The 13485-nt window shown below is 43.5% G+C and overlaps 1 protein-coding gene across 1 annotated transcript; it reads right to left on the bottom strand.

Annotated features, from left to right (window-relative positions):
- Nucleotides 1–5099: 5099 nt before the first annotated feature.
- On the bottom strand, nt 5100–12285 carry GPRC5D (G protein-coupled receptor class C group 5 member D). The gene is made up of 3 exons (XM_057704250.1): nt 11391–12285; nt 6332–6386; nt 5100–5184 (listed from the first exon to the last, which is right to left on the bottom strand). Exons 1-3 carry the CDS (start codon nt 12283–12285, stop codon nt 5100–5102), a joined length of 1035 nt encoding a protein of 344 aa, XP_057560233.1.
- Nucleotides 12286–13485: the final 1200 nt, after the last annotated feature.

Genomic DNA, 13485 nt, shown 5'->3' with positions numbered 1-13485 from the left:
AAAGCTCAGTTTTTCCAGAAACAAATTGCCCTGGGAATGATGCCACTGAATGAGACATTAAGGAATTTAAAAATGAGTTGCAGATGAAGTCTATACAAGTTTCTTCTACATACAGATAAAGTCCAGGTGGAAACTACATCCAAACGTTCCCTGTGTAGCATATATTTTAAAAAGCCCAGCCCTCCTCTGTATATGCTGGTGAAAGATATGCTTCAACTCTTAGTAGCAATAATAAAGGGTGAATTTCAAAACGGAATTTTAAAAGCACAGTGTGCTCCCTCAGTGCATTTATATCATATAAAGAACATGTTAGAGTTAAGAAATAGTTCTATAGATTGAAATATATATGCAGCGGCATAATTTTGTATCTTTTCTTTGTCTGTGTTTTACACCTTTTTAAATGGATAGCTTCCCCTGTCTCTGCTTTACAGCATAGACTCCATTATCCTACCGTTAGTGGGCAGTAATAGATGCAACTGAAGTTCCTACCCGTTTAGTTTATCTTGAATGCTGTGATGACACAGAACTTGTGACTCCAGAATTTGTGACTGTAGTCATGTGAAAATCCTGTTGAAATGAAAAATTATGTCTGACCTCTTTTAATTAAAGAATTTATGTGTAAAAGTGTGAATAAATCTCAGATCAAATGTCAAACATTTAGCTGTGAATGGGTTTCTCCAAGAACATAGAAAAGTCAATATAGTCCTCTTAATTTTCACATTAAAAAAAAGTCTGTTTGGAGGATTCTTTTCCAAACCTAGACTTGATTTAACCACATTCTAAATATAGTTCAAGTTCTAATAGCTCCACTATCTTTAGAAAAATCCAGGGACTTCTCTGGCAGTCCAGTGGTTAAGACTCCTTGCTTCCAATGCAGGGCATGAGAGTTCGATCCCTGGTGGGGGAACTAAGATCCTGCATACCGCGGCGTGGCCAGAATTGGCTTCCTACTATCTAAAACCTTGGTCAAGTAGCTTAATCTCCCTGATCTTCAATTTCTTCATCTGCAAAATAACAGCATGCCTTGTACGTGTGTACCTTGTCTATGCATAAAGATTTAAAAAAGAAAACAAGAAAGAAAAAAGAAAAATCCAGAAAGATAGCCAATGGTATTTCCAAAGTGTACTTGGCGGTTCTTTATGTGATGAATAAGATCAACAGTAGAAATTCATCCCTGAACTCACCTCTCTGATCTGACAGTTTGACCATTCTAGTAACCCAATCCCTCTGATTTTCCTAAGACATTAGTTTTTAAAAATAATTAATTAATTAATTAATTAATTAATATTTGGTCTGTGTTGGGTCTTCGTTGCTGTGCGTGGGCTTTCTGTGGTTGCAGCGAGCAGGGGCTACTCTTTGTTGTGGTGCCATAGCTTCTCATTGAGGTGGCTTCTCTTGTTGCAGAGCATGAGCTATAGGCGTGCAGGCTTCCGTAGTTGTGGCATGTAGGCTCAGTAGTTGTGGTTCATGGGCTCTAGAGCACAACCAGTAGTTGTGGTGCACAGGCTTAGTTGCTCCACGGCATGTGGGATCTTCCCAGACCAGAGCTGGAATCCGTGTCCCCTGCCCTGCATTGGCAGGCAGATTTTTAAGCACTGAGCCACCAGGGAAGTCCCTGGGAAGGTATTTTATAATGAATTTTTTTCATTGATACCCTTTCTTTTGGTAAATAAATAAAATCAGTTAGATAAAATCAGAAAAGGATGATCAGAAGCGAATAAACAGCTTTCACATTCAGTAAATGAGTTTAGATCTTCAAATATTACTTGTTGAATTGAGTAACTGAGTGCAATATGCAAATCATAGTTTTATCTGTTCTTTTAAGCAGTTCTTCATGGGTCCCAACTTAGAAAAGTACTGGGGTTTTCAGCTTTATGTGAATTGCTGCATAAACTCAAAAGAAATCAAATTGTATTTTTATTAAAATATTCTATAATTTCATAAAATTATATTTTCCTGGATTACTCTCTCTGGAGTTGGTCACTCATGGTGCATGCTATACCTTTCCCAGCTGCCCAGAGGATAATTCCTTGCCCACAGCATCTCACTGAGGCAGCAGACCACATGCAATCAAGTCTGTACCACATGACCAAGCCACACATCACTGAATGGACCAATGGTGGGTACTGGACCCAAAGGCAGCCAATCCACAGGCTGACTGTAAATTAAGAGGTGGGCCAATGCAAAGGAGTACCCAGTCACAGACAATGATGGTCAGCTGGGCCAATCAGACTCCCTCTCAGGAATCTGAATTATGACACATGGGGAGAGAATCAGTCAGCTGGTAGTGGGTGGATGGACATGTGAAAATACCACACAAGGAGATAGGAAAGTGTCAAAGTGGCTGAGGGGGGTTGTGGGGCTGGGACAGGAGACAATAGGGTCTACCCAATACCTGACAGTATTTGATCTCCATGAAGCCAGCTGAGTGGCTGTACTGGGCTCCCGGAGAGAGTTTTCTCTCTCTCCTCCCACATGTAACCTTACAATACAACTCCATTCCCGAAGCAGCCTGAAGCAGACACTTTGCAGCCTTACAACCCCCCCAAATCCAACTAATACATGGTCCAAAATTTGATAAAATTGTGCTATAAACCTCAGAGGCAATTTGGTACAAAGAGGTTCAATTTTACCTTTACTGATTTTAGGGAAAACATTTTAGGAAACAGCATTAGCCACCCTATATGACTCTAATGGGCTTACTGAAATCTGTCCGCTGACTCAAGCACCTCTCACCTACAAAACTAAACAAAACAGAATTATGTGGAAGGTGTCATTGTCATTATTTTGGGGATAAAACTAGGAGGATCAGTGACAATGCTTTTCTCCCAGAGCAGATATAAGATTGCATGCCTTGCTTTTCTCTCTCAAGCTAGCTTCCTTTTGTGGTTTGTTGAATATACGCCCCCGATCGATAGGTCAGAGTCATAATGTTTAAACATTTTTTTCCTCCATTTTTTATTACCAATAAGGGCAGAAGGTCAAATTCTTTGGTCATTCACTGAGGTGCTGGCTGGTGCTGAGAACATTGCTCAGGGCACAGATTTCAAAAAGGAGCAGGTAATCTGAGTGCAGCAGAAAAAGGTATGAAAATGTGGGAATATTGTGTAGAGGGTAAACACTTGAACACTAGCTGGGGACCTGGATTCCAGTTGGTTCTGCCCCTAACTAGCCATATTATCCTGGGCAAGTCTTTTTCCTCGTCTGTAAAAGGAGGTGTAACAGAGGAAGGACAGAACTAACACCATGTTGAAACCACCTCCCTCATTCTTTAGCCTGTGTATTCCATTACTTTAGCCTTGCATGTCAAGAGTTAAACATCAGAAATGTTCCTTGTGCCCAAATAGTTCATTAAGTTCCTGAAGAAAGTTTCCACCCCACGGACCGGATCTGGATTAGTTATGGCTATTAATTGTAGATAAGTTTGCTTTCAGCCTAGAAACCTTGCAAAGAAGCAGAGATAAGAATGGTAAAGTAAAAATAACTGCTAACAACTTGAAGTTTTGCAGGAGTCTGTGATCCAGCCTACGTGAGCAAGCAGAAACACAAAGAAATGTTATGCTTCCCTTGAAGGCCACATGGCTCCAAGAACCTGCAATCTACCTTCATCCTTTAATCCCGAATCCTCCTGCTTCCCCTTTTCCCTTAGCATAAAAGAAGCCTGAATTCTATTCTGAATTAAGGTGGTTCTTTAGGACATTAGTCCTCCATCTTCTCGGTTTGCTGGCTTTCTGAATAAAGTTGCTATTCTTTGCCCCAAAACCTTGTCTCTGGGCTTATTGGCCTGTTCTGCTGTGAGCAGTATGAGTTTGGACTTGATAAGTGAGGGAGTGGTGTTCCTGAAATTCCCTGCATTGTGGTATCTCCCCCACAAAAAAATGTAAGCCCCGTCAAAGCAGTGTTCTGTGCCTTGTCTGCCTACGGCTGAGTCCAAGAACAGCTCCTGGTACCTTGCAGGTGCTCAAGAAATACCTATCCATGCTGTGCATTGGTCATTAAAAAGGCTTTCTTTCAATGTATGAAGTCTTAGTTGTTTTTCAAAGTGTTTTTTCACATAGCAGGCGCTCAACACCCACTGTTCTGAAATATCACATTTGGTTCTCAGGGTTGCATGCCCTACTTGTTAATACAGAAATACAGGCATGGAGAAGCCTCGTAGAGTGGGAGAGGAGTGGCCTGAGAATCAGAAGACCTGGCCCATCATGAACTACAGTGTGACTTTGGGCAAGTCATTCCATTTCTCCAAGTTTCTCTTTCCTCATCTTCAAGGTGGGAGGCTAAATTAGACCCTAAAAACCCGTAAGGCAGCATGCCTCTGACTCTGGTCCTGTTATACCTGTTATATCTAACAAATGGGTCTTAAGGATGGATGTAGCCACTGAGAAGGATGTGAGGCTGCAGGAGCGATGAAGGAAAAGTAATTAGGGCAGAGGCATCAGTGCATTAGAAACCTCAAGCCAGGCAGACTCTGCTTTTCATGTGCACCTGAAATCCTTTATAAGCATCAACTTGGGTGGCTTTTCCTTTGCTGTTATTGGTTCATCAAAGCAGGTCACTGACCTCAGTCACATCTGCTGCTGTATTTGCTGTCATGAGGGTGCTAACACCGTGTGAGAAACCTACCAGGTTGCAAGCCCATGAAATGCACAGTTGTGGGGATCCTGAGGGTTCTGCTATAACTTTTCTTACAAATTATGGGTCAATCATATTTAGGGGCCCTTTATAAAAATGACTAGAGGAGTAATCCAGCAGCAAGTTGCTACTGACATCTATACTTTGTCATGCTAGCATGATCCGAATTTCATCAAACTGAGGTCTTTTGGTCCCATTAGTAAGAGGTGCCGATTTGTCCTAGCATTGCTGGGGAAGGGAATCTTTCAGTTATATGAATGAAGAAAGAGACACAAAGTCACGGTAGGGTGGCCAGCAGGATTGTAATTATGCTCGAAAGGGCAGTGTCCTGTTGGAGGGTCCAGATGGATGGAGAGGACAAGGAGGCAGGGAAGGAGGGATGAGCCGATGCTTTGTAGGCAGATGGGCTTCCAAGTGGCCCCTCAGGGCTACATTAGGATGATCTTCTGGGTCTTCATTACTCATGTTTATAATTCTGCATCTTGCTGGGGGCTTACTTTAGCCCATCGGATGAAGGCTTCCTGTGTGGGATCAACAGTCTGAAAAGGAAGAAATGGCATCATCAGCTTTTTGAGCCAACATAGGGGATGATACTCTGCAAAATTATGCTTGAAATACTATCATTTCACCATCATTTAATCCTTTGAGAGTTAAAGAAAAAAGAAAAAAAAGGTTGAGCCTATCCACATCACAGCTGCTTTACCATCTTCCCTCTTAGCCATTAGCAAGAATATTTTGCAAGGTTACTGGAAATTGAAAGTAATCCAAGAAATTCTTGGCAGGGATAGCAAAGATTTTCTCATCTTGTAAAGGCCCTCTGGAGGTTGAATTACAGCAAATGATATAGCTATGTCCCAGTCTGTGTGTCATTCCAGGGAAAGACAAATTCTCAATAACAGATCAGAGGGATTAACCTAGTTAGAGCTGCCTAGCACAGTTCATTGAACAAACAGTCTGAGCATGGCTTTTCCTCTTGGATCTCAGTGACTTCTGATCCTCGTAATATAAAAATCATGTCCCAATGTAGTATTTTTGGCTGTTCGTATTTGTGTGTCTTCAAGCATCATGGCATAAATGCAAGTTACTTCTGGTTCTACTCAACAGTGTCCCTTTGTTTTTGCAGGCAAGGATTAAAACTGGTACACCCATCTGGGTGTCCAGATGATGCTGACAGACCCAGCCCAGCTCTTGGGGCAGCCTGGGCTGCCTGAGCTAGACAGTGACTCAGAGAGGCAGCCTGCATGGCCCAGGGAATGCATTTAGACAACTGATACTAAAAACAGAGCTGCCACTCATACATATTTATAACCTCTTGTTGTCCCCAAGGCAAAAAGCAGTGAGCTTGCGCCACTTCAGCCTCACACAAACCCTTCAAGCTGCCCTTTCTTTGAGGGACATTCACCTGCATCAGAATATATTGTCGATGGCAGTGGCAGGGGGTGGGGGTGGGGGTGGGGAATTGGGAGGGACTCCGGCCGAGGCAAAAGGTATGATTTAGCTTTATTGCACGGCCCTGGTGTGGATTCAGTCTGGATGGCTCAAGATCCACATGCCTGTAGGGATGACCCTGCCCTGCCTCTCCTCTCTCAGGTCAGTACAGCCATTGGAGATGAAGCCTGACAGCTCTCCTGAGGAAGGAGGGCTTGCTCTGTCCCTCCCTGGAGAACACAGATGAGCACATTTACCTGCTGCTGAGTGGGGGGTACCACATGCAGTTAATGCTACATCCTCCTGAGCGCCATCACTGTCTCGGGCTGAAAGCCAAAGGAGGGAAGGGCTGGGTTAGTGTCACAGATTCACCTGGAAACAGCACAGGACTCTGAGACTCAATGGCTTGCACAGAGGCTCCTGACCCTTTTGAAAGGAATTCTCTGCTGAGGCTGTGCTTTGTTTTGGTTTGGTTTTTAAATCTATGATTTAAAAAAGAGTGTTTTTAAAGCTTCTGAGCAAAGTTGCATAGGGATAGCATTTGTGTGTTCAGGAGAAGCACATCTGTGCTTAGTAACTGAAGAGGCTGAAGGCTCATCTTCACTTTCTAGAGAAGGAGCGTTTGCACGGGGTCAGGGTCTTTATACCTGCGTGACCTTGGGCATCTCACTGTCTTTAACAGTATGAGAAAAGGCCCTCACGGGATCATCTCTAAAGTCCCTTTAGGCTTGATACTCTGCAAGCTTTGGTTCAATTTTAAAAACTGGGCATAGGGAGTTCCCTGGTGGTCCAGTGGTTAAGACTCCATGCTTCACTGCAGGGGGCATGGGTTCAATCCCTGGTAGGGGAACTAAGATCCTCCATGCTGCTCTGTGTGGCCAAAAAAAGAAAGGAAAAAAAAAAGGACATCATTTTAAAAATCCCTAAAGACCATTTTATACCGTTATAGAATAATCACACGTGGCTATGTGTTTAATGTGTGTCTCCTCCACAAGCCTATAAGCTCTGTGAGGACAGGAACTCTGTCTCCAGGGCCAGGCCCTTGCTCAATACATGTTTGCTGTTTGATGGTCTGGGATGCAGCGGTGCCCCTTTGTTGCCCTTTAGCGGCTGCAGCGCTGAGGGCCTGGACGGCGCTGCCCTCACTCACTCGCTGTGTTATCTGCGGCCAAGTTCCTTCACCTTTCATTGTCTCTGTTTCCTGAGGAGGAAAAGAGGGATCCCAATGATCATAACAAGCAATCTACCTCCTACGATGGCTTTGAAGATCAAATCTATTAATATCTATAAAGCCCTTGGAATAGGGCATAGAATATAGAAAACACCATAGTGCTTCCCTTTGTGCCTTATTAGTGGTGGTGGTGCTGGTGCTGCAGGTATAATCGATGCTCTGACATCCTCCTCCTACTGGTGTTTTTTAGAAGGATTGGATCCTGTGAAAATAAAACGTTCTTTCCTTCATAGCAGAATGAACTGAATCCTTGGTTTAACTTTGTTCTTTGTGACATAACAAGACTCCTTCACCCTCAGCCCCTTGGTAACCAACATTCCTCCAACATTCTCATCAGACCAGACCATAAATTAGAGAAGGGAATTCCCTGGTGGTCCAGTGGTTAGAACGCCTCGCTTCCATTGTAGGAGGCACGAGTTCAATCCCTGGTTGGGGAACTAGGATCCCGCGTGCTGCACACACGGCAAAAAAAAAAAAAAAAAAAAAAAAATTAGGGAAGCCTAATTTTCCAGCTCGAGTTATTGTTCATGAATTCACCAAAAAGTGTTTCTCTCTCTTTATTAATCCTGACACCACACCCTGGTAAGGAATATGAGTTGAGTGAGGGAGACCTGACATTGACATGTGGAGGAGGCAGGGACTCTACAACCATCATTTCACTACAAGGACCCCGAGCTCCCAGAGGTTGCTCTTCATGTTGGTAAAAGGCAGAGCTGAGCCTCAATGCCGGGGCGTGTAAGGACGGGGTTTGCCCCCTTTCTGCTGCTCCACGCTGCCCTATGATCTCACGCTTCTGAATGTAGGGGGAATATCATTATTCTTGCCTGGTCTGTCCCCACACCAAGTCAATCCTGCCCAGACTCACGTCTTCTTCTCTACTTTACGCCAGTTCTCTCTGTGACCTGTAGCTCTAAAGGGTGACAAAAGAGAGGTTTTCAGGCTTGTCTCCATGAAAGAACAAACACAAATGACACTGTCTGGGACCATCCAAATTGGGTTTCTCCTAGTAAGGTAGGGACCTTGAAGCAAAAAATGTTGAAAATTGGCAACAAAGGCTATGTTTGCCAAAAGTTGGTATTCCTGGTACTCGCTGTAAGGAAAACAATCTGAAGGGCCTCTGTTTGCAAGAACATTTTTCTCTTGTTTTACATCATTTGATATTCATTGACCCATTTCTACATTGAATAGCCTCATTATTTCTATCTTAATACCTTCAAAGAAATCATACTAGATTTATCTGTAGATATTTAAACACAGGATAGAAAAAAATACCCACAATAATGTGACACTTTAAAATATACATGGGTCTTGCTTTTAGCAAACTTGATATAACAATATTCTAATTCATTTAAAACAGATAAAGTAGGCAATAATTAGAACAGGAGCTTTCCCTTCATAAACAAAGATTCATGGCTGATATTCTATATTTAAGATCTTTGCAAATTATATCACATTTAAAATTCTCAGTTAAAAGAGCAATTGATTTTAAAAGTTCAACCAATATACAGTTTTTAAGGAAGATGTTTATAATACGGGGCAAAGAATATTTACACCCATTTGTTGCATTTCATTCTCCATCAACATGTTTTTATATCTTCGAAAGAAGTCCATAAGCCACTTCAGAGAGAGAAAGACTAATCTTTCGAAACACTTCCAAGGAAATGAAGTCCTTAATCCCCTTTGCTGATCTATTTCAGTGTGTACCAATTCTTATTTTCATATTTAATCTAAATGATTTGTGCTTCGATTTGAGTCTTTAGTTGGAGACAGAAAACAGGATAACAGCCTCTTGGAGAGAGGTCTTCATACGTGTGAAATTCCCTGCTAATCCCCTCTGGTCTTACTCTTCTTTCAACTGAGTAATTCTGGTCTCACAACCCAGTGGTAAATCAAATAATTATGTCGCTGGAGTGATAGCTCTACATCAGAAGAGTTACATGACAAGCGCATGCCTCTCGGACTGGAACAAAATGTTATGTTTCCGTATAGAATTTAGAGAACCCGAATGTCCATGAGAAAGGCACATAAAGCCCAAGACCTACTATCTCAGTTTCATTGTCTTAACCTTTCCATGGTGGTCTGATGTTATAACCCCTTCATCATCTCTGTGGTTTTCCACGCAGCCACTCCAAGTCCCCACACTTGTCATCAGTGGATCTCAGAGCTGGAATGGGTATTCTGGTCAGAGGCCAACTGATGACTGAGGCTGAGAACAACGGCCTGACTGTTCTTGATGACCGCACGTCTGTCCACACAGCACCGCGGTTGTTACTTGAGCAAACAAAAACAAAGACAGCTGTGAGCTGCTTTCCCTCTGTCAGCTCAGGACCTACAGCAACACTTAGGATTTTTTCCAGTTATTGTTATGATACTGTACTTTTTCTTGGGTTTTAATCATTCTTCTAATTTTTGACATTGGTGCTTTTTCCAGGTGACCTAAATTCTGTTTCTCTTCTCTAAGCTTACTTTTCTGGTTATTCTGCCCAGTTTTGGAGAGCAATCTATATGTTCTTTTCTGCACCATCGATTTTTTTTTTCCACCACAAAATATCAAAGTACATTGACAATGGCCATCACTGGCAGGAATGGCTTTTCTCACCACGCTCCAGTAATAAGGATAGTTATAACGAAACACTGTGCTTTTGAAAGCTCTTGCTTTTCCACTAAGACACTTAGAACACTTTAAACGCCTGCTTAGTCTGTTGGGGGTATGGGAAATTGATCATTACCAGTCCTAGTGGGTTTTGGGTATTATGAAAGTCCAAGAACACACACTCTCTCTCTCTCTTGACTTTTGTTTCCTGGAAACATATCACAGCAACAAAACAAACAAGAAGTTTATTTTGGTGAGAACTCTGAGAAGTAGTTTCAAGAAAGATTGACTCTGCAATTCTGCCATAAACCTCATATCATCAAAAAGCAATGAAAAACTCTTATAGGAAGGAGGTATAGTGTCAATTTCCGACTCTTGGTCAACTGAACTGAAAAGAATTAATGGATACATCTGTCTGAACAGGATTTACTTTGAATGTGTAATTAGCCATAGATTACAGCTCAAAAAAGTGTATGACTTAAACGGAAAGCTTCTATTAAATTTTTTGAGGCTGGTGAACATAATGTGTTCTATACAATATATAAAATAACTTCATCTTTGCACATTAGAAATACATTGTGAGAAATCAGATGCCTATTAAGACGCAAAAATTGACGTAAAACTGTGATATTGGGTTATGAATAATGGGCCAGATGTTTCAGAAAGGAATGAATGAGTTTTGACATAATTCCAGATAACTGAAATTAGCCACTGAGTCCCCCAGGTTGCTGGGGTCCAGCCCTCCTTGTTATCATGGATAATATATTTTATTCTTTAACAATGTATAGTCAGGTGGCTGGGCCTTACATAAGGATACAAATCCGACCCAGAAATTACTATGAAAATGTCACATAAGCGAGTTCTTTATTTCTGTCAATGATTACACATGTGAGTCTCTGCTCAGAATTCTGACTTAATGGCTTATTCTGTCACTTTTTGTAAGCCCTGAAGGCTTTCAAGGAGTGACTGGTTTGCAAAGTAGAAATCCAGAAGTTATTGGGCTTTGCGACTCTAATGAGGTGATGGAAGTCGTATGGATCAGTCTATTATGATTTTTGGGCAAGTTAGCTTCGAGACAAATTTAAAAAATGTCAGTTAGTAGTGCCAGGGTTGACTTTTGCCCTTGATGGCCAAAACATCTGGACTTAGCCCGATATGTCATGCGATGGCACAGCCCAAGCCTAATTTGGGGCTGGTTAACTCATTTTATAGTGGGGGCCTTTCTTTATCCAGCATGAATATTCAGAGCCACACCCTCTTTATTTAGGGCCTTTGAGTCATTTCTGTCTTGGTCTCTCCCCATAAGTCTGTGTATTTTGGAAGAACCGATTTTTTATAAAAGTTTTAACCTCGACTCTTAGTGTCTCCACCTCCAGGCTTGAGCTATGTAGTCACCCACCTAAATTCTGAATGTTCCCTTTTTGTTCTCTCTTGGTTCCTCTTGCCCTGTTTTTTTCCTCCTGCTTCACTCACAGGAGAGCCTCCCCAAGCCCCCCAGGAAAGTACCTCTGGAGAGTTCCTGGTGATCCGCTCTGAAGCCGCGTTCGTAAGCTGGGAGCGGGTGGGCATTGCCTTGAGGAGGGCAATCGTGCTGACGCGACCTGTAGAGAATGCACAGCTCCGGGATGATGTACAGCAGCAGGAAAACCCACGCGTTGGTGACCAGGGCGATGCAGATGACAGGGTCGTCCCAGTGGGGCTGCCGCTGGAGCCGCGCGTTGCCCGTCAGGAGCATAGAGATCCACACCACCCAGATGAGGATGGAGATGAGCACGGTGACGAAGATGAGCCTCCCGTGCTGCTTCCAGTTCTCACACGGGCCACAGAAGGTGGCTTTGGAGACGAAGAACGTGAGGGCCATCAGGAAGAGGACGTAAACCAGGAGGACCACGAAGTCCACGTTGAGCTGACAGGGCGTCATACCCACAAACATCGTACCTCTGGTCATGATGAGAGTCACATACTCAACGGCGATGATCGTCTGCAACAGGCTGACACCAACAGCAATGCACAGAATTGTTCTCCAAGAGAAGGAGACTTGACCCCGGACCAGCTTCATCAAGTTGGAGGCATGAGCCAAGAGGCACGAGAAGCAGAGAGCAAAGAGGACCCCAAAGAGAAAATAGCGGATGGGGGCAGTCTGCTGATTGAGCTGGATGATGAAGGCAAAAGTAAGGCTAAACAGCCCCAGGACACCCAGGAGGAAGAGGAACTGGGTGGGGAGGACATTCCACTGGCAGCGGTCTTGAACCCTTCGCATGAGGAAGAGAAATGCCAGCAGCAGCACAACGGTAACCACTATGCCAATTGCTGCCAGGGACTCCAGAACAATGCCCCATGCTCCCGAGGTGGCACAGAGGGAGTAATAGTCCCCCATGGACTCCTGGCAGTCCTCATACATGGTGACTTGTAGGTGGACCTCACGAGAATCTGATCTTCTGTTGCCGCATGAAAAGAAAAGAAAACAGAGATTAAACAAACGTAACTTCATAATTTTACCTTCACCCTCAAAAACTCCTGTTAGGTGGTCCTGGGCAGGACACTATATCTCTGATTCCCAGATGAAGACACCTGGACACACTGAATGAAATAGCTCAAAACTATCAACCCCTCAAAACTACCCTCGTTCCATCCTGCTGGGAAAGGAGAACCATCTTTGCTTAGGGGCTCCAGATAATTCGTGAATTTTCATGTCATAATTTCCATCAAGTCTTTTTGAAGCCTAAGGCAGAATCTTTTTCATAAAAACGGGGCGTTTGCATGATTGATGGGACTCCAGTTATAGCAGGCTCCAGAACAAGGGTTGTCAACATTAATGAACCATTTGATCATTCAAGGCATGAGGCGCTGCTCGCACATGATTTTTCCCAGTCATTTTAATGACTGTTCCTTCTTTTAATTCAAGTCAATCCAAGGCAGCGCATTACAGTTGAATACCCACTGTTCGTCTGTCAAAGAATTTTACGAAATGGTCTCTGCCTTCAATGAATTCTTTGGAGAGTTTAGCACCAAAGTCTATGTCTTGACTGGGGTTGTCTAGAAAAAAATCACACATTTGTTTGGAAACAAGTACCTTGCAGGTGAATACCGCGAGTTCGACTCCCCTTCAGCTATTCCCAAGCCAGCTGGCTGGAGTCACCCAGGCTGACAGCTGAGGGCACGGGCCCCTGCATTCCCACTTACCTGCTCTGTGTCCACGCTGGAGGCTGAGGCTGTAGTGGCTTCGAGGTTGTAACTGCCAATGAGTAAGAAGGAGACAACCTCAGTGTCTTTAATCTCTCCCCAAATGGGCGGAAGGATGGAGGCCTGCACTCGGATTCCTGCAGCGCCTATAAAAAGAACCAGAAGGTCAGAAAGACACACCTATTCCAGTTTCCCAGCAGCTCCTCTACAAAGATTTCTTTGGTGAGAACAACTATTTTTCAGTTTACTGCTAATCAGGGGCACCTTGGCCTTACGGAGATCCTGAAGGGGGTGTGGCTTTAGGAAAGACCACGCCCTCCCACAGGCTCCGAAGTGATCTGGAGGCTGCCAGAGGCCCTTGCTTGGCCTCACGTGAGGACACTTGGTTCTTCTTCTGACCTACTCCCTGAAAAGCCAT

Source organism: Hippopotamus amphibius, chromosome 12, assembly GCF_030028045.1.
Source record: "Hippopotamus amphibius kiboko isolate mHipAmp2 chromosome 12, mHipAmp2.hap2, whole genome shotgun sequence".
Lineage (NCBI taxonomy): Eukaryota > Metazoa > Chordata > Mammalia > Artiodactyla > Hippopotamidae > Hippopotamus > Hippopotamus amphibius.
The sequence above is the reverse complement of the archived record's forward strand: the minus strand, read 5'-3'. Positions and strand labels throughout refer to the sequence as shown.

Excerpts from the sequence above, each read along its gene's own strand:
- GPRC5D (XM_057704250.1), bottom strand. The coding sequence starts at position 12,285 with ATGTATGAGGACTGCCAGGAGTCCATGGGGGACTATTACTCCCTCTGT. Across the intron at positions 6,387-11,390 it reads TCACCAGGAACTCTCCAGAG|CCCGAGACAGTGATGGCGCT; the intron begins GTACTTTCCTGG and ends TTTGGCTTTCAG. Across the intron at positions 5,185-6,331 it reads TTAACTGCATGTGGTACCCC|TCTTCCTTTTCAGACTGTTG; the intron begins CCACTCAGCAGC and ends GATGATGCCATT.